Here is a 22,394-nt window from a genome sequence, read left to right as displayed (position 1 = left end):
AACTGTGAATATTATATTTATATCAACAGCATACTATACATTACATATAAACACATTCCTTAAAAGTCTCTTTTTCCCTCCTTTGTAGAATGCTGCCTTTTTATATGGTCTTGGTTTGGTCTACTTCCATTACAATGCATTTCAGTGGTAAGTTAACATAACATACAGATAATTAACTTCAATTGTTTCCAGTAAATAGCTTGTTTTATTTTCTATGGCTTTTATTTACATTTCTTGTTTGATTGTATGTGTGTGTTAATCTTCAGAGATAAGATTCAGAAGTATTGACTCATCTTAGATTATTTGAAAGTCTTTTAAAAATTGTTTATGCTTTAATATTTTAATCAAAGAGGGCTAAATGGGGAGTGTCTTTCTTGGATTGATGACTGGCCCCTAGGTTATTTGAACTGAATAATGAGTATGATAAAACTCAGATCCCAAGATCTGTGGGAGAAACATCCCTGATGGCTAGGTTGTTTTAGATCTTTACTGACTTCTAGAGAGTGTTTGCAAAACACTCCTGCTTCACATATTTCCACTTTCAGTTAACTTAAGTTCCAGATTAAAAGTCTGTTCTTAATCATATTAAATAAGGGAAATAGCATCTAACTTTAGAGTTAATTATGGTTAATTATGACAGTAGCATGTAAATTTTAATAGACCATAAAATGTGGGACCCTAACTACTGTGACCTTCTTTCTACTAATTCTCTTTTATTTACCAGACATAGTAATATGCTTTAATAAAAAGAATATAGAACTTGAGTAGGGTGATTCATATTATAGCTTCAAAAATCATCAGTGTACTGTTTTATAATTTCCCCTTTAGAAAAATTAGAAAATCATATGGAAATTGCGTTATTTTTCTACACTGTAAAGTCCTGTGTGGGTATTCTGATTTTGTTCTAGTCTCTTCTGTGTTTTTTGTTTGTTTATTTTGTTTTGTTTTTGTTTGTTTTTTTTTTTGTTTTTGTTTTTTTTTTTTTTAAAGCTAAGTGAGTGTGGGAGGAGATTGCTTCTTTGGCCAGTGGGTACAACTTTATTATATACTTGATATACTGAATATTGTAGAGCTTTTACATCAGTTGACAATGATTTTATCTTCCTTAAAAAGAAACTTTAGACATGGATGGCATTTGCTAGTATAAATTTTCTTCTCTCTTAGCTTTCAATCTTGTTGATTGGCTTTTGATTTATAAGGACATAACACATTAATAGAACCCTACCTTTATATATACTAATGTAGAATATTTTAAGCATCCAGAAGAATATGGCTTTGCTTTGTCAAGTTTACAAAGCTATGATTATCTTTATAAAACTTTACCATTTTAAACATTTTTTATTTTTTGAAATTAAAATATTACACCATTTCCCTCCTCCCTTTACCTTTATTCCCTATAGTCCCTTCTGTGTACCCCCCCCCCATTAAAAAAAATAAAACAACCCAGTGTCTTACTGTGCAGTCCTGGCTAATCCAAAATTTATTAAGTAGATTATGCTAGTTCGAAACTCAAGGTAATCCTCCTTTTTCCACCTTCATAGTGCTAGCATACATCACCATACCTTCCTTTTTGTCTTAGTTGGTTTTTTTTTTTTATTGCTGTAATAAAGTAGTTTGACCAATTCAATTTATAGAAGAGTTTATTGGGGTCTTAAAGTTTCAGAGAGTGAGTCTATTACCATCACAGTAAAGAAAGGAACAGCAAGTCGAGTACTAGAGCAAATGCTGAGAATTTACATCCTGATCTAAAGGTGGGAGGCACACTTACAAGGCCTCTCCCAACTCTCCCCAACAGCTGTGGACCAAACATTCAAATGTATGAGCCTATAGAAGTCATTTTCATTTGAACTACCACACCATTCTATCCTTGGTGTTTATTATATCATATTTGAAACCAAGGATTTTTAAGTCTAGTATTTTTAAGAAAGATCCTATTTGTGGAATTAAAAAGTGTAAATGTTTAGAACTACAGAAATAGTCTTAGAGGTGATTTGTACTTTTCTTAATGGTGTAGGTGAACAGAGGATGTCTTACATCTATTTAGCTTGCATAGGCAAGGTTAATCTCCAAGCATAAATTTTTTTTCTGTTGTACTGTTTTTGTTTTTAAATTAGTAAGTGCAACTAATTGTTTAGCCCTGGTTGGCCTGGAACTCACAGATTATGCCTCTCTACCTCTCTGCCTCTCTGCCTTGATTTAAAGGCATATCCAGCCTTTCTTTCCTGTTCCTTTGTTACCTTTTTTTTTTTTTTTTTTTTTTTTTTTGGTTTATGACAAAGTATCACTGTGTAAGACAGACTATCTTTAAACTCACAGCAGTCTTCCTGCCTTAGCCACCTCAAGTGGTAACATCACAGGTGCAGACCATCACATAGCATAGGCAGTAGGTTTGGAGTTAGAATTTGCAAGGGTTCTCTTTGGCACATTGATAAACCTTTATGGCCCATTGGAAATAATGTAGGGAAGGGGGAAGCAAGAAACTCTAGAGTTTGAGTGGGTATTTGTTTCTCAGACTGGCCAGGTTTCTTATGTGGTTAACTTATGACCTTGCCTCCATATTGAAGGTAAGAACAAAATTAGTACTGAAGTTCAAAGTTATTATTTAATAAATTTGTGACCATATTAAGTTTGTTTATTTTTGATTCTTCATCTATGCATGATTTCTACATTTTTTATTTTACTTTGGAAAATGAAACTGAATGATAAAAGGATAATACAGGGTTTAACTTTAAATAAGTGCTATCTGTTACTCTATGTCACCACTGTTTCTTACATCTTAAATCTCATTTTATGGCTGTTTCCTAAAAGAGTTGTCTATACTTTTGCTCTGGTGGTGTGTTTTCTTGCTGATCAGCCAGCTCCCTCCCTATCCCTTCCTGAATCTACATCTCACATTTCTAATTTAATTTGTTTTAGTATTACTTGAACAACTGCAAAATTTAAAAACATTCAATAGTTTTTGGCGAGAATTTCAGAGTTTAAACTGAATTGATAATAATTTACTTAAGGTGATATATTTGGTGATCACTATTAGGAAGTTTTGGTTCAACACCAAATTCTAGGAAATTTATTATGAAGTGTTGCTAGAAGAGGTTTTTTTTTTTTTTTTCTCTGCCCCTCAAATTATCTGTACAAAGAGTCAGATGTCTCAGAATATTGCATTTTTGATACTGGTAGTATTTAAATAAATTTGTATTTAGTAATAATGCCCTGGCATTTGATGAGACTCTGCGTCTTACAATGTGTCTAACCAACATGTATGTTCAGATTAGTGATTCTTAATAGTAGCAACTTTATTAAGTACGTTTTTATTGCTAACCTGTTTGTTTCTTGACAGATTATAGTGTTCATTTTTTCTTTGGGAGATGATTTTTTTTTTTTTTTTGGTCTGTTTCATTCAGTTATATTTGTAAGTTTTTCTAGTTTTAGTTATAGCCTCTTAGCCAGAGGAGCCATGGCGGGTACTAATACATTAGAGCAATATTAGATCTTTATGTGTTTTCTGACCAGTCAGCTCTATTATTGTTATTAATACTTGGAAATCTAGGAGCTTAAGCTAAGATGCCTAGAATGAGAAAGAAAGACAGAAACACAGTGTAGTAGAGAACTAGGAAGTAGTCTCTCAATTTGGTTTATTTGTGCATATGTGTGTGAATGAAGGTGGTCAGTTGCTATGATTACTTTAGAAATAAAAATAAAATGCCTTTATAGAAAATCTATATCCTCAAGTGAGAGTATCAAGAGAAAAGGGAAATTCAGACTAGCAGAAAAAAATAGCTGAGGAAAACTCTTTTGAAAATATAATTGAAGGAATTGGATCTGCTTCTTTCAATAGATAGTCTGCATATCTCCCTAAAAGCACTTATCACCAATCTCTGGCCTGTTCTGTTAGTATTCTTTCCAGCAGCAGCAGCAGCAGCATGGTCTTGCTGTGGCAAATATAAAGGGGTGTGTGTGTGTGTGCGTGTGCATGTGTGTTTTATAGGATTTTAGAATTTAGGTTGCTATGTAATTGGCAGGTATAATATGATATCAAAAAGGATTAGGAGAATAAGGCGGATATTCTTTTTGAGGGACAGATGTTGATGTACTGCTAGTACAGCTTTTTAGGATTCATTTCTACAGCACTGGGTTCTGTGTGTTCTTAGGGGTGAAGGAATTTCTGCTCTTTTTCAGTTGTTGCATTGAGTGCAGTGAAGAAAAAGATGTTGATTTTAGCAATGTTTTTAAAGCTTTCTGATAGCATAAAAAAGAATGGGAGAAAAATTAAACCTAATGTAGTTTTGGTACTATGATCCTGAGGCTTTGACATGGAATGTGATAAAAAAAAATCTAGTGTTTAACATGTAGTTTTGAGATATTATACAAACATGCTATTACTTCAAAATTTTATTACCAACAGTTGATGTTAACATATGCTGAGTTTATTAAATAATTTATACTTCAATTTTTTTGAGGTTGAATTAGAAGAGGCAGGAAATTTAAACAGGACCCAATGCTGTAGAAATGAATCGAAAAAAAAGCTGTACTAGCAATGCATCAAAAATTTAACTAAGGCAGGTTTGACTGACAAAAAGATTGTCGGAATTTGGAAGGGTTTTGATTAAACTTCAGAGTAATTAAGGATAAATATTTAAATCTTACAGTAAGGGAGTGGAAAATGTGTTCTACTTATTAGAGTGGTAATCAGGTTTTCTAAAGAGGGCTAGAGAGAGAGGGTGATTCACAGGCAAATGTAAGGCCTGGGAAATGTGTTCTTCCTAAGTTATTTCCTTCCCCTTCTAGTTCAACTTCAAATGATCCTTGTAGTCTTTCTAAGTATACTTTTTGAGCTAGTTAAACTAGCATTTTTAGCATCCCCTAAAGGGACCGGAAACATTTTTTAACCCCCTACTTTGTTCATGCTACTTCCTGTTTGATCTGCTTTTTTCTTTCGTTTCCCATCCTTAAATTTTACCTATTTGGCTCTTTGATTATTTCATCAAATCTGTCTAATTTCCCCTTACAAAGAACCTGTAAATTTCTGAATGGATATGTATAGGAGTACTTATGTATTGTATATGTGTATTTTATTACTAATTTAACAATTAGTTACTGATTTATTACTAATTTAGAATATTCTTTAATTTCTATGAAGTAATATATGATTATTTCATTTACCCCATTCATCAGTTCTTGAGGAAACTCTCTGAAGAGTTTTATTATTGACTTCAGAGATTTCAGGTTTAGTAATTTCTCTTTACAAAAGTGTCAATGTGGAAGCGTCATTTTGTTAGTGTTTTGCTATCAATCTAAATGATCATAAATGACCCTTCCCTCACTTCCTTCTGTCCTTTTGTAGTATGATTTTCTAGATATCTGTTTAAAGGTGACCGTTATTTTAAAACATACTTAGTGATGTGTGTTTTTGTGGAATTAGTGCTATTGAGTTAGGTTCATATAATTTTTTTAAAAACATGATTAAATGAAACAATTCTTTAACCAGAAAATTTCATATAAATAATTTAATGATATAAAAAGTTGTTTCTAGACTATCAAAAAATAATCAGGGTTGGGGATTTAACTCAGTGGTAGAGCACTTGCCTAGCAAGCTCAAGGCCCTGGGTTCGGTTCTCAGCTCAAAAAAAAAAAAAATCAACAGTACTAGACACAGTGATATGTTCCTCCAAAAATTTTTTTCCAGTGGAGCATATTTGAAAACTGAATTATCAGAGTATTTCATATAGTTTTAAGTAGCCGTTTATCATATTTTAAAATTTTGTCAGGGTAAAATATTTGTTAGCAATGTATATATACTACAGAGACCATATTCTGGTTCCATGTATTTTCGAGAGATAGGAATGTAGTAAGATAATAACCAAAATTTGAATATAGTCTTTAGTTGTATTCATGCCCTTGTCCCCTACCCCCAGTTCTATTTTCCTAAGATATGGAAACTGAAGTGTCACATGAGAAAAACCAACAAAAGTTTTGATAGAAAAACCAACTTGGATAGTTGAATAAATGTATGTCTGTTAACAGGAGAGGATTCTTGATCAATAGAGACGAGACTTTAGAGTTCTTCCTACTCAACAAATAATCATATCTGTTATCTTTAAGTGATGGTATTGATTAGCATCTATTAACTTGTTGTCTTCCTGATGGAGTGATTTAGAGAGAAAAGAATGATGCAGACCTGAAGGAACAAACTTAGAAAAACTGGGGACAGTGCACCATAGGTAGAAAATGAATTAGATTTAACATTAAGAAATAGTTGATACTGAATTTACATGGTAAGTTTTGATTATAATAGTGGATTTAGAAGGAAGCTGAAAAGTGAAGATATTCTAGGTCAGGAAAATATAGTATAAAGAAATAGTGAAAGCAGGAGTACCAATATTTGCAGGCAGAAATTTTTGACATAAGCCATTTTACAGCTGAAGATGAACAATAACAACTGAGAATGGAGCTAACTGGCAACTGCCCATAGATGTTAAATGTAATAAAGAGATATGTTTATTAAGTTATTAGTTTTAAATAAACTACCTTTTTGAGGAAAAAGTGTAAGACAGAACACACAACTTTTTACGGAATTTTTATCAGTAATCTAGTAATGAGTTGCTGAAAGTTGTTTCTATAACATTGTAGCACCAAAGGAGTGTAAGTGAGTGAGTGAGTGAGTGAGTGAGTGTCTGTGTCTGTGTGTGTGTGTGTGTGTGTGTGTGTGTTGGCTGCACGTGCGGTTGTGCATGTATGTCTGTCCATGGCATAGACCTTAACAACGAGCATACCCCGAGCCTAATGTCTTTTTAGGTTTTTAGTATTTCTGAATCTAGGCTAATTGTCTACTCATAGAGATCATGTTTAAAATACAGCTATGTTAGTATATGTGGGATGTTGTGAACCAAGGTGGAAGAGATGTCTGTACTGAAGGGTCTGATCACAAACACTACATTTAAGGGCAAAAAAGGAGAAATTTAATTAAGACAAGAAATATTTTTCAAGTGGTTGTTACTGATGTCATGTAATCTTATTTGTTTTCTTCATAAACTCTTTGTTCTACCCTTTTTCTTTGTTAACTTCTTTTCTGCGATTCCACTTTTGTTTTATATCTGTGCCCGAGACCTGCCTGGGTTTTTATTGGCACATATGAAGATTGCTTAGCAGTTTTTCTGACTCACCTCATAAGGACATTGTGAAGTATCGGTCACGATTTTTATATTTTTTGAGACTGGGTCTCATCTATCCCAGGCTGGCCTTGAGTTCACTGGCTAGGTAACCAGGGGTGACCTTGAATTTCTAATTTTCCTGCCCCTACTTCCTCAATGCTGGGGTTAGTCAACCTTTCCATGCACCTCTGGTTTGTTCAGTGCAGGGGCTGGAACTTAAGGCTTCACCTATGTTGGGCAAGCATTCTTTCAATTCCCGTACATACATCTCTAGTTCACAATTTTTGCTAGCGCACCTTAAAAGGTGTAAATCATAAATATTTATTGCAGCGTGCTATTATAAAACAATAAACACTAATACAACCATCACTTGGGTAAATAAGTAAACATTATAACCACCCTAGAAGCTTCTGAACACTGCATACTGTTCTTTTCCACTGAGTTCTCAGTCCTACTTTCTAAACTTGATGCCTCTACACAAATAATACAACCTTCCTCTCATTGTGCTTGCACTGATTTTGAAACATTTTGTATAAGAATTTTAACTTGCTCTCTATTCTTTTCTGTTGACTCTTTCACCTCTCATATTATACATTTCTCAGACCCACATAAAAATCATCTAACACATGGATGCCTATTTCTTTAGGAAGAAAGTCAGTACTGTCATAAGCAGGTATATAGGTCTGATGCCGAATCTATGTTCTTCCTGCCAAATAAACTACCTGGTAGAAGTCTTTAACATTATAAATAAGCATGCGTGTGTGTGTGTGTGTGTGTGTGTGTGTGTGTGTGTGTGTGTGTCATTTTTTTTTAAAATAGCAGGCCAGGTACAATCCTCCAGAATAAAACTATTAAAGACATATGAAATATTTTATGGCATAAAGAATTAGCTTTTAGTTTGGAAAATCTAAGATTCAAAGTATTTACCTTTAATATTTGTAAGACTAGCGTTAGCTCATAAAAAGCTTTGCAAATATGTGGTATTATAGATGATAGAGGTTTTTAACTAATAGAAGGATTTAAATACTACCCAATATGATTTCAATATATTATTTTTGTTATTTTACTATTTCCTGCTATGTAATTACAAATATTCAAGACATTTTTATTTTGGAAACAGGTTCATGGTAGCCTAGTCTGACCCCAATCTCATTATCTTCATCCTTTCTACCTTCTGAGTACTAGATTTATAGCCGTGAATCACCATACTAGGTTTATGAGGTACTAAGGATCCCACTTAGGGCTTCATGCATGCTAAGTAAGCACTCTACCATCTGAACTACATCCTCATGCCACTACCTTTATAACTTTAAAACTTCAAAATATTTTGTCATTGTTTAATATGCCTTTTAAGCATTGGGCACACTAACATGATCAAGTTAAACAATGACAACATAAGAGTCCATTCAGTAAAAGCTTCTCTTCCCCGAGTTTGTTCTTCTTGAACCAAACTTTTTTCTTCGTTTTTTAAAATAAATGAATATCTAATGAGAGTTTGAGGGAACGAGACTGACAGACCAATTTAACTAGAAAAACAAACTTAGAAATAGATCCACATTAATGTCAGCATTCCTGTAGAGTTTTCAAGTAAGGATGATCTTTTCTATATAATCTGGTTGCTGGATATTACTACAGAAATGAAAACTGACTCCTCATTAAGTGTAAAAGATAGAGTGCAGGTGGGTTGCACACCAGAACATGGAAAAGCAAACTGCAAAGTTTAAAAAAAGAAAGACTTACTTTGAATAGACTAGAAATAGGATTAGTTCCTAAACTTTCCTTTACAACCTTCCTATATACTCTTCTCTACCTCTCTCAAGAAATCCTAGAAACTAGTTATTTATTTAGAATTTGATTAAACCATGAGGTATTGTTTGTTTAAATAATGTGGAATAAATTTAATCTTCCCCTTTTATATGAAATTAGGTTCATTGCATTTAATAGGTTCAAGACTTAAATGTTCCTTTTGGTTTTTAAATAAAACTTACATTTTTTTTTTAATAAACCCGACATGTAAAAATAGCTTTGCATAAAACGAGTTTTACTGTACTACCAAGCAGAAATGCATACATGTGTTAAAACGTTAAGCTATCTTATGTCTGTATTCTTTCAGGGCTATTAAAGCATTTCAGGAGGTGCTTTATGTTGATCCCAGCTTTTGTCGAGCCAAGGAAATTCATTTACGACTTGGGCTTATGTTCAAAGTGAATACAGACTATGAGTCTAGTTTAAAGGTAGGTTGTTGGTTTTTTTTTAAGATACAATGTTCTATTTTCTGTGATTGTTGTTGTTGCTAAATATTAGAGCATTGAGAAATGTTGAAACTTATATAAACTTTCAATGAAAATTAATTTTGATGAAGGAATATAAATCAGTTATGAATTTGAAGAAAAATTGGGTTTTAAATATAAAGTAGTTTTGATACTAAGCCATGTGATAACTTTCATTTTAAGTTTTGTTAAGGTTTGTCAGGAAGGGATATTGGAGGATCTGAGAAATTCTCTGAAGAAGTGATTGACCACTGTAGAGCTACTTAATCTTGTATCTGTGACCTGGCCATCAACCTTTTTTAAAAAATATAGGACTATATAGATCTAGCTACTTCAACCAGCAGGGCATGTCTTGCATTTAAATAATAAAAAGTATTTATAAGGCAATTGGACTGCTGGTTTGTAAATATAAATATTGTCAGGGAAAGATAGTTTGTTGTTTGTTAAATATCTTCCTTTTTGTCGAGATTGAATATTTCTCCCAATTTTTCATTTTACATTGAGTTGCTTATACTTTCTTTGCCATTAGTACTAGGATTTTTGTTAAAACTGCTGCACTTCTCTGCATGACAAAAATACAGAATTTGAAAAGATTATATGTTCTAGGAACAAGCTTATGGTTTCATGAAGTTAATGACTATAATGGTTGCTGAGTTTTATTGCAAACTATCATGATTCGTAAGATTGTGGTAAGGTTATAGAAGGGAGATAAAGACTGACTTCACCCTGGCTCTAATTAGAACTGTGAAGTTTTGTTTTTTTGTTTTTGTTTTTTCTTCCAATCAGTGTTTTTCTTTCCATGAGTATTTCTAATTATTCTAGATTTTTAAGTAGAAAATTATACAAACACTGTTTCTTCTCCAATCATTCATGACTTTATAAGGAAAAAAATGCTGATGAGAGTTATGCACCTAAGAACATTAAGACAAATAGAACGTAAAAATGTAGACCACATAAGGCAATGGTAAGTGCAGTAGAGGAATAGATCTCAGCGTACCTTAAGTAGTGTGACGAATATAATATCTGGAATTTACAGTTTTCCTCAGCTTAGTGGTATTTTTATTTTAAATATGCTGCGACATGTCATTGGCTTTGAAGTAGAAAATAAATTGGATATGTTGCCTTATGTATTTTAAAAATTCCTCCTCGGTAGCCAGTTTTCATTAGCTGTCAAAGTCTCTCACTGTGTTTTATTATACAAAATAAACTTACTTGAGCAGTTCATGATAATGTTAAAACATCTCTTAAGTTTCACAAGGTTGGTGGTGGTTTAGCAAACTTTATTCAGGGTATTTATTGGGGTGTTAATTAAATGTGTCTCAAATTATAGAATGTAGCTATGCCTGAATATTACTACAATGATGACTTCAGTAATTGTATGGATAAAAATCTCTGTTTTCAAGACAGCAACATTATTAGGATTTCCCTTTAATCAGAAGGTACAGTGTTTCATAGCTAACTGGAAGTATTTCTGCTTCCCTTATTTCTGCTCCACCAAAACCTTCCTGTGTGGTCAGGGCTAAGGTAAAGGCTAACTAATCTTGATCGTGTTGATCTTACCAAAATGTTCTAATTAAGAGCAGGCTTCTTTTTAGAAATGGCTTTAGTTATTTGTTTAAAACAATAAATAGTATCAATATTTATTTCATTTCTATAGACATGGGTGATTTTAAGAGCTCTTTTGATATATTTTTCTTTTTCATAATGTCAAGGTTTTGATTTGATTCTTTTCCCTTGTACTGATACTCATTTTTGAAGCCTTCTTTCTCTAAGTTATACATTGTCTATTATGGAAATTCTTTGATCTCAACATTTTCTGTCCAAGAGCAGCTTTTTTATTATATTACTGTAAGTGCTTAGCATTCAGTAAATGGAGTTAGAAGTCAGAAGTACTTCCCCTTTTGACTGCCTCCATTTTTTTTGACTAGTATTTTACCTCTGTCTGGATAAATGGAGAATTTCTATTGCTCTTCTATCGCATCAAACTTTTTCATAGTACAATATGTTGGAATAGATGCTTTGTAGGCTACAGTGTCAGCAGGTAAAATACCTTGCATTAAGCCTGACAGCTCAGTCAGTTCCTGAGGACCCACATGGTAGAAGGAGAGAACAGATTGTTGCAGGTTGTCTTCTGATCTCCCCACGTGTGTGCACACACAAATACAAATAAAGTTAATTTAACTAAGTACTTTATAGATTAAGTTGTCGTCAAGATCAGTTGAGTAAATGGATTTGAAGTTTCTTTGAAGATGATTTCCTTTTAGTTCTATGTTTGTTTGTTTGTTTGTTTTTTAAGGAGAGGAAGGATACTTTTATAGACATACTGTAAAAGACCAGTGAACTGGGCAGTAACTCGAATACTGTCTGTCTAGGTTGGCTTTTCTAAAAGCTGGTTGTCAAGTAAAATATAAGTGAAGAGCTTCCTTTTACATCTTTTGTATAGGAAGACTTTGCACAGCAATGATTTATGTGCTTAATATACTATTGTCATACTGGCCATTTGAGGCTGGAGAGATGACTGTGGTTAAGAGCACTGGCTGCTCTTCCAGAACGACCCAGGTTCAATTCCCAGCAACCACATGGCAGCTCACAATTGTCTGTTACTCCTGTTCCCGGGAATCCCACATCCTCATACAAACATACATGCAGGCAAAATACTAATGTGTATTAAAAATAATATTAGTAATGCTTCATAGGTAATGATTGACATCCATTCAGGGGATTGAACCTGTCTTCCTGTTAATCTTTTCAGAAGTATTATTTTACCTTTTATTCCATTAGTTTGGAATAGACCTCTTGGCATTATTAATTGTTTATCAAAGGAAATGTCCTCATTAGAACACTTAAACTCAGTCTTTGAGCAAGGCTCAAGTCCCTAAAAAATTCCTACATAATGGAGGGATCAGGAAATGAATAAAAAAGAATATTGTAGTAGTTAGGATACTGTGAATATTCCTTCTGTTACAGATCAGATCTTTAAAAATATTTTTGTGTTTGTTGACGTATATGCATATATATGTACACATGTGCTTGCTTGAAAGCTAGAGGAGAATATCCTCCTCTTAACACTCTCCACTTACCTCTTTGAGGTAGGATTTCTTCTTCATCCTAGGACTCACAGCTTCTCAACTAGGCTGAAAGCTACCAAGCCGCAGCAGTTCTTCTTTCTCTGTCCCATTCATAGCCTGAGTTATAGGCATTCACAGAACACCCTGCTTGTTTCTTACATGGGCGCTAGCATCCAAACTCCAGTCTTCATGGTTGTGTAGCAAACAATTGTAATTACTGACTTATCAGTCCAGCTCCAGATCAGATCTACTCTACCTTATTTTCTTGACTTCTTCCTGAAGAGAGGTATAGCTTATGTAATACTTTTTACACGATAAAAGCATTTATACAAAATAAATTATTTTCTTGTATGTTTCTTTTATCTATATGTGAAATACATTCCAGGGCTTCCTGGTCTTAATTCAGTTAGTATTTCATATTTTTATCAAAATATATCCCCAAAACAGATTTGTTCTGTTTGAGTACTATGTAAATAGCTCACAACAAGCAAGTGTGGCTTTGAAATTTGATGCTGCCACATACCTTGTAACTAACTATGTGACTTTAGCAAAATTACTAATATCTGACTCTTTCTGTGTCTACTGAGCCAGAGTAACCATGTCTACCTCACAAAATTGTTATACAGCTGGGTATTTATGTGTGTAGACATACCATTTGGGATCTTATAAGTAACCATTTTTCCCAGCTATATAATAGGACTATAATAGGACTAGGAAGTATCTCCTTATTGGCCTGGGCTGATCTAGAACTTATTGTCTTCCTGTCTTCTTAGCCCCACTGTTGGGATTCAACAGGAATATGTACCTAGTCCAGTTTTGGTTTTCAGTTTACTATACTTTTGATTTGGGTATGGTGGGTTGGTCTCCCCACAGCCGCCACCCCGTGCTCCTTTGTTTTGTTTTGTTGTTTTTGTTATAGGATTTGATGTAACCCAGGCTAGGCTTGAACCTAGCAGAAGTTAGTGCTCAATTCTTCCTTTTTTAAATTAAATTTTATTTTATGTGTATGGATGATTTACATGCATGTTTATCTGTATACTACTTTTTCCTGGTACCTGAGGAAGGTAGAAGAGGACATCAGATCCCCATGGGAGTAGAGTTATATAAGTTTGTGAGCTGTTATGTGGGTGCAGGAAATCGAACCTAGGTTCTTTAAAACCAGTATTCCTAACCACTCAGCCATGTCTTGAGCCTTGAATTTTTGGTCTTTCTACAGCCATCTCCTAAGTCCTATGATATATGATTTGTGTGTCTGTTTTATTTTGATTGTTTTTGTCAGTCTACCAATCCTCAGAAGTATGAAATTAACAGCCTTATTTTTAAATCACATAGCATTTTTTTCTCATTAAACTGGCCACTGAATATCTCCTGGTTTAATTGGTGGTAGACATACCATTTCTTAATTCATTTGTAAACTGGTTTACTATTACCTGAGTGTGACTGCATTTCAGATGATAAGGCTTTTTGTTCGTTATTTCCTACATCACATAATACCCTGCCCCAGTAGAATCTAATTGCCATTTTAACTCAGTTAAATGAGTTTAGGGTGTGATTTTTATTACCTTTTAGTGCTGTTAATAATTACTATTAATAAATAATAATTTATATGTATATATTTAAAGCAGTGTGCTATATGGCTGCTTCTCTAAAAGTACACTGATTCTGACAGATAGTTTCTATAGTGCCCCACATTTCTACACCCTGCTATACTATTAAAATTATTTCTCACATTTGAAATTAAAACAAGAACTATGTTTTTCATTCAGTCAATACATATTTAAATATTATTAAAACATATCAAATTAACAGTTGTTAGATTTGGGGGATTAGTGCTTAAGAGCACTTCCTGTCCTTCCAAAGAGTCAAAGGAAAACTTATAGTAGTTGGTTCTCTCTTCTTACCATGTGGGTCCCATGGGTCCCAGGGATTTAAATAAGGTTATTAGCTTTTACACACTGATCCATCTCACTAGCTCATTTTGAGTTTTTTTTTTTTTAAGGGACTCCCCCAACCTTTTTTAAATCTGAATTTATGGCCTGTTGCTAGTGTCTTTTTATAATTTGATATTTGAAGATAATAAGATAAGAATACAAAATACAGTTGAAGTAAAATAGATTGAACCCAAATGATACTTTTAAAAAATTAAAAATAAAAGCGTGGCACTTTACCAGGTATAGGTATGGCTTAAATGATCAAGTGAAAGGGGCTATAAAATGTTAAATGCCTAATTGCAATATAGACTAAAAAGAATTAAAAAGAAATTGGTTTTATATGTTGTCTAAAAAACCTGATCTCATTGTTTCTCTGAATGCCTCATATATCATTTTATCTTACATCATACTTTTATGCAAAATAGCAATTCACATTCTTTCCACTTTACTGGGAACTATTCATTTCTGGTTGTCTGATTTTAAAAACTTATAACTCAGGTTAGATTTGATCTTTTTGGCCTAGATCTTCCAGTTACCCTGTCTCAGTACCTAAGTGCTAGAACTGCAGGTATGAGCCACAATATCTGGTTCAAAATTTGTGAATTTTATTCTCAATTTTAAATGGTCATATATTAACACTGAAAAAAAATAAATGAAGACGATACTCACTTCAAGAAACCACCTTTTAATTTATAAAATACTTGTTTATTATTATAGATGCACAGATTGTTTCATGTAGTCAAGCATGTCCTAGGAATTTGAATATTAGCTATTAATTTTATCCATAGAATTAATATTCATGTTTTTATTGATACTTTAACCTTACAGTTTTGCTATTTCTGTTGTCTGGAGACAGTGACAGTTACTATTACTTATTTCATACTTGATGTATTCTCATTCCTTCTTGATGTTCATTTCTTACTTTTTCTTTCATTTTGAAAATTCTGGTTTTAGAGTGGATTGAGAGTGATTATCTCATGCATATGATTTACCTTTTAAAAAGGTAATTGGAAAGTTCCCCATCTCCTCCAGTAATTTAGAAAAAATGTGTTGGAAATTTTAAAACTTAAGACTTAGTGTTGGATTTAGCCTATAGCAAGGTAATAAGGAAAGAAATTCTTCACTAAAGGATACTATAGAGTATTGGTATGTCATAGGATCCATATTTACTAATTCTTTGAATTGGTTGTAACAAAGTGAGAAAGGCCTGTTCATTATGTTTTTTTTAACTTTTTATTTAATGAATTTCATATGCTAGTATCTTTGTTATTGGTAGCAATGTCACTAATTCTAGGATGAAGTTTATAAAGTTGTATTCAGTTCCACAGTTAAGCCTTTTGAGAGACATCTTAATACTTGGGGTGTGTGTGTGTGTGTGTGTGTGTGTGTGTATGTGTGTGTGTGTGTGTGTGTGTGTGTGTGTGTGTGTGTGTGTGTATTTAAGCATAGATTAAAAATCATGAGAGCATGGTAGGATTTGTGGTAATTTTTCCTACTTTTACTTCATTGTATATTCCTTTCTTCAGAATAATTGTTGGCTCTTTATGATACTGTAACATTTTGCTTTGACTTTTTATGGTCAGCAGAAATATGAATTCTGATTGTGGAAATTGGAAACCATTTTTTAAGGTTGAAACCTTAAACCTTAAAGCAGTACAACCCTGTTTTTCCATTGGGTAGAACACCAATGTTTCTTTTGATCTGATGCCATCGCTGCCTGCTTTCTATATGTTTTTATGCTTATTTGTGGAACACAATATACTTTCCTTCTTTGTTCCTTTTTCTACTAGTTAATTTTTACTTTATCTGGTGATCAATTGACTTATGTGGCAATTTAATAATAGTTACTTCACTCTATCTGTCAAATTTTGTTTTTATATTTGAGTTTTATCTGAATTTGATTTTATGTTCTCCATATAGAAAGTATTCAAAATGTGTAAAATACTTTAGTATCTATGAAGTATGTTTGAAAACTTCCTAACTGCTTATATATGTGGTTATAAGTATGTCCTATACAGGAGAGTTAGGGTAATTTGCAGCTCTCATAAATGACAATTTTCTTTCCTAGATGTTTTAAGAGCTCAACTCATTTTCAATTCAAAAGTGACTATTAGCATTTGTTCATAATAATTTAAATTTATAGTTACATTCGGTGTTAAACCACAACTTTATAAAGCAGTTAATATATCCAACTTTACCTTTAAAAAGTTAGTTTGAAAATAAAATTTTACAGTAAAAATTATATATGTACCAGCTTTATTTTGAAATAGCTATAATTTATTCACTCTGAAAGTAATTTGAAAATGAGGTTGCCTCATTCTGTAATTTGTGTGTACATATTGGACACATGTCTAGGTTTTTTTGGTGTGTGGGAGATGTCAACACAGGGTTTCTTTGTGTAGCCTTGGCTGTTCTGGAACGAACTTACTCTGTAGACCAGGCTGGTCTTGAACGAAGGGGTCCACCTGCTCTCTCAGAGGTGTGTGCCACTGCCTCACAGCCATTACATTTTTAATGAGTCACTTCTACGCTTGCAAACTATTATAACAATATTAGGAGGCTCAATGGAATGGATACACGGGGAAAAGCTGAGTAAAAGCAGAAAGACAAATGGGTTCTCAGATGAATGGATGGGTAGATACATGACAGTTAATTGAAAGGATGAAAGGCTTAGTTTGGTTTATAGTTTTGATATAGGCCATCATTGCAAAGAAGAAATAGGGACAGAAACCTGCCTGACGTGGCAGAGAATAGGATGCAGAAACTGCCTCAGCAATGATTTCACAGCTTTCCTACAGTGCCACTTGCTGAGGGCCATATATTTGAACACTTGAGTTTGTAAGGAGCATTGTACATCCAAATTACTACAGTCAGTTTCATGACTAAAATGAGCGATAAAGTAAAGCAGTGGATTTTGAATTTGGGAGGTGAAAATTCTTTGCATAGAGATAAGTCATAAGTATATTGAGTTGGAGTTACTGAAGGGCTGTCAGGTGGTATAGGCCAAAGCCTAAAACCAGAAAGAAGAGTTAGAAAAAAGACAATTTGAGTATCAGTAGTATGCAATGTATTTTGTCTTGTTTTGTTAAAGAAACTTTTAAGAGAGATCGGGCTGGCATAATTTCAAAGAGAGCTCACCTATTTTTCAATGAACATAGTCAGGATCTGATAGCTATTAGGAAGACATCAGTATACCATAGTCTTTCCTTGAGCAGTCACAATAACTCTGTAAAAAGATAAGTTTGAGGGCTTTAAGAGAATGTTAGATCAGCTTAATCAAGACTGTCTTGTGTGCTCTTCTATAACCAATTTCAGAGAACAAATCTATATATCCTTTCAGCCTACATTTCTCTTGTTTTAGATCAATTAAAAAATTTTTAAATTATACCTTTGGAAGTCTATAATAGTGAAACTGATTTGCAACTGTATCTGGCATGTCTTTCCTTTTCTCAGGTAATACATAAAGCCCTGTTTTTAAGGTCCCTACAAAAATAAGTTATTCAGCCTGAAATATTTCTTATTTTCATTGTCTTTGTGTTTGTGTGTTCCTGTTACAGTCTGTTCTCTATTTCCTTAGCAAGTTAAAACAAAACGAAAACCTTCTAGCACACCAACTTTAATGAGCATTACATGTAGTGCTAAAGCCATAGTAGAGGTCCTGGTATAGAATAAAAAACTGGCAATGTTGCTAACATGTAACTCTTTTTTGGTTTTTCAAGACAGGGTTTTTTCTCTGTATAGCACTCCTGTCCTGGCCTCTGCTCCTGAGTACTGGGATTAAAGGCATGTAGCACCACTGCCTAGCACTAACATATAACTTTTAAGTTACTATGCCTATTTTCATTGAACACAGATAATAGTTTTGGCAGTTTACCCACCATGTTTATATGTTCTGAAATAATGGTCTAGACAGACAAGCACACAATGTAATAAAAACCCCAGAACAGTGGCATTTAACAACTGCTGTTGGTATATCAGAATGATATGCAGATTGTTTTTCTGGTTTGAATGATAGTACCTCCAATTCTTGCTTAATCAAAACCTAGTGGATTGGGCTTAGAATCCAAATATTGCTCTACATTAATAACTTGTAAGTAAATGAGAAAAATTATTGTTTATCCATAAGATTTTGAATAGACAAACACTAAAGCTAGAAATAAAGCACTTAAAAGAGAAAATTTAAAACTTGTTTTACTTGTAATTATGTGGATATAGATTTCAGGCTTTAATTAGAAATTAAGTAATTGTTAAATTATAAACAGTAATTATTTCATAAGATATTTCATTTTCTAATACATGGTTTGAATATATAGTCTTTTCCTGATTTCCCCTTATCTTTTCTCTTTGGAATTGTAGTTTTGAACTGATGGAACAGTGATTTGATTGCCTCTTTTAATATTTTTGATAATTGTATAAATATATGACCAAAATGATTCACACCAGGTTTGTCTGCAGAATCATGGATGCTGATAGATGATCTTTGTTTCAATGTTTCTGTGAAACCAGTAGAACTCAAGACTGTCCTCTTCAAGGCTATTTCCTTTTAGTTTAGTTCTTTCTTTTCTTTCCCAGATAGGAAAGGGATGTTTTCTCTCAAATATGAATTTCTTTTTACAGGCTAGATGAGACTTAGAAATACAGTACAATCTGAAAGTGTGATTGCTATGCTGTTCTTTCAGTGGAGAGGAAAGCCTGCTTTACATTCTTACTACTTATGTACCTTAAAATAGACTGTTATTGCTCTGGTAGCACACCAAAGGGATGTTTGAAGATATACAATCTGTTTAATAGACTATAGAAAAGTACAAAGGCTCTTTGAAGTATTAGATATTTAGAGTTTTTCTTTTTTTTTAAATTCAGTCAAGTGTAGTATGTAGCTTTTTACTTTGGTTTTTTGTTTGTTTGTTTGTTTTTTACCACTGTGTCCAGTGTGTATATGTCCTTAGGGCATTAGAGGCTTCCACGTAAATATTTGTTAAGTGTTTTTAAGATTTAAAGTGTTTTAATTTAGGATTTTGTGTTCGTGTTCTATTACAGTTTAGCCATTTAGAAGTCACTGAAAGCCTTAAAATTTAAAAAAGCTATAAATGCAGAGGCTAGCTTGAGTTTGCATATATGTAGCAGGTGCTTGAAATTGTATACACAGTAGTTCTATTCTTATCAAATGGTACTTTTCTAACTTTCCTTCCCATATACTGTTGGATAACTGATGGTTTATTCTTATTAGGTGAAGGTTCAAGTTCACCAAGTTCAGCTATTTTGAAATACAATACTTAATACTTGGTGATAGTATTACTTTACTGAAAGTTATTAATTCTCTTGGAGCTTACATCTAAAAGTTGTCATCATTAATATCAGTTATTTTAATACGGTTTGCTTAAATAGAAATTAGCTTATTTAAGTTGATTAAAATGGCTTATATTATGATTGTTTCAGTGCTAAAGTTTTATGGCACCTAGAAAATTAGACAATATATATTTGCGGGACATTTTTTCAGAACTATTCAAAGATTTTTATTATTTTGTTTATTCAGCTTAAATGTGTACTAATTCTATAATGCTTATTTATGTTTACTTTTTTTGTATGTTCAATTTTATTTTGCAAAACTAGGTGTCAGATATTACCAAGTGTTTTGCATTTTAAAGCATTTGTGTTAAATGTTGATGATGAAATGAATTTTTTATGTTTATAGTAGGTCCGTGTAATACTACTAAACTACTAACCTTAATATTATCTGAGGAATTAAACAAATTGTATGCATATATTCTAAAAGTTCTGATTAGTTTTATCCTTCATGACCATTCTCAGAATAAAACTTTTCCTTTAAAAATTTTAAGTATCAATTTAAGATAAAAAGTAGCTGAACAGTACAGTTGGATTTTGACTTAGCATTCTTAAAAAGGATGACACAGTAGATTGGGTGTTTGCCTGGAGAACAGGAGACCCTTTGATTACCAGAATTGTTTCTAAAAATAAATAAATAAAAAAGATTCATTGTATTTAAATTGCTTTGTAACATTTCCCATTTACTTGAATACTTAAAATCTAAAGCCTTTTCATAAATAAAATGATAGATACTTAGGATAATTTGATAAGATTGACTCTTCAAATTCTCTATTTTTATCTGCTTCAAGAAAATAACTCAACATTAAATATATCTCAATTGGTAGCATTAAATGTTCAAAGTAGGGCTGGAGAGATGGCTCAGTGGTTAAGAGCACTGACTGCTCTTCCAGAGGTCCTGAGTTCAATTCCCAGCAACCACATGGTGGCTCACAACCATCTGTAATGGGATCTGATGCCCACTTCTGATGTGTCTGAAGACAGCTACAGTGTATTCATAGAAGTGTTCAAAGTAATTCTCATTTATTGGTTTGTAAATTCTATTTATGGAACGTAGCTTCAGTATTTTGTTAGATCTGATATACCTGAAAAAATATTTAAGATCTTTTCATATAACTCTAAATTTTTAATGCATTGGCTTTCTTTCTCCTTATGTACAGCATTTTCAGTTAGCTTTGGTTGACTGCAATCCCTGCACTTTGTCCAATGCTGAAAGTAAGTATTAAATACCTTTTGATACATGTGTTCAGATCAAACCATAACAATACTTAAAATCATATTAACAAATTCTGTATAGTTTATTTCTTCTACACTTATCGAATATAACTATGGCTGCTTAACACATAGCACTTAGGAGATTAAATAGTGTTACCAGTCAGTCTGAAACATATATGTATTGAAGTAAACTGATGAACAAGGTTAATTTTTTTTTAAATAGCTTACTAGTTATATTGTAAATGACTTAGATGGATTACAAATAACATTTGCCAGCCATTTAGTAGATATCCAAAGGTTTATGTAGGAGCTTACTTATTATGCTCTGATGTTAGAAAATACTTTGATTTTACTATAATAGTTTCATGTATCATATGGAAAGTTTGAGGCGACATTTTCCAGTAACTTAAAGAAGAATGCTGTGGTTTTCTTTATTTTCTTTCTCTGTATAGATTTCTTTTTTCCAGGAGTTGATAGCTTGATATGTTTATCAGCCTGAATGTTTTAGTGTCTATTTAGTATACTTTAAAGTAACCAATTTGATAATTGGAGTATTTTTTTTAATTTAGCTATATTTTTAAAAAAGATTATTTCTTGAAAAGTCAATTGAGAAGCTGACTAACACTATACCAAAATTTCAAGTTATTCAGTAGCTGTTGTGTGTCTGAAAGTAAATCATTTTGCTATAAATTGTTTTTGTATTTTTTTCCTTTAATTCTGTTTCCTCTTCCTCCTTCTTCCCTCTTCCTTCCTCTTAAGGGAAAAGTTGAAAGAGAACAGTTGAAAAACATTGTTGTATTAACTTGAATACAAAAGTTGAAGCATAAAGAGTTGTGCTGAAGGATACAGATTCAGTACCCAGCTACCGTGTCCTTCTGTCCTCTGACTTAGACAGCAGTATAGAAAAGTGTTAGTGACAAGTCATTTCATTGTTGTGAAATGTTGAAGGAAAATTTTAGATTAGTGAAAACTTGGCAGAATTTTTAATATAACATGGATTAATAGCATGGGCAAATTACAATTGTAGCCTGGTGATAGAGCACTGTGCCTTCCAAAAAAGAAGTGTAAGGTAAAGAGAGCTTTGAACACCAATTCTGTAGGAAAAATCTTTCTAGCAGTATTTCAAAAATGTAAGTTACTGTTTATAATTTGAAAACCAAGATCATGGTGATGTGAGACTTTCTGTTATAAGATTGCTTTGGATAAAATAGTCTTCTGGTATTAATTTTGCTAATTCTGAGTAAACTTAGTTTTATGACCTTTTGTGGCAATATTAGTTTATCCCAAATGTAATTTGGTGGTGAAATTTTTTTATTTGTTTGTTTTGCTCTATTTCAAAGACGAATTTAAAGAAATTAACTCTATGGTACTTTTCATACTATAAAGGGCAACATTGGACTTCGTAATTCTTGAAATAAT

The 22,394-nt window shown here is 32.7% G+C and overlaps 1 protein-coding gene across 19 annotated transcripts in view; it reads left to right on the top strand.

The window, feature by feature from the left end:
* The window catches only part of Kdm6a (lysine demethylase 6A), a 139,654-nt gene that overhangs the window by 59,929 nt on the left and 57,331 nt on the right, over positions 1–22,394 (top strand). For all 19 annotated transcript variants that reach the window (XM_039100359.2, XM_039100365.1, XM_063279721.1 and 16 more), the window contains exons 5-7: positions 89–147; positions 9,262–9,382; positions 20,921–20,975. In XM_039100359.2, coding sequence (XP_038956287.1) covers positions 89–147; positions 9,262–9,382; positions 20,921–20,975 — 235 coding nt within the window. The remainder of the gene's footprint in view (positions 1–88; positions 148–9,261; positions 9,383–20,920; positions 20,976–22,394) is intronic.

Source organism: Rattus norvegicus, chromosome X (genome assembly GCF_036323735.1).
Source record: "Rattus norvegicus strain BN/NHsdMcwi chromosome X, GRCr8, whole genome shotgun sequence".
NCBI classification, from domain to species: Eukaryota; Metazoa; Chordata; class Mammalia; order Rodentia; family Muridae; genus Rattus; species Rattus norvegicus.
The sequence above is the reverse complement of the archived record's forward strand: the minus strand, read 5'-3'. Positions and strand labels throughout refer to the sequence as shown.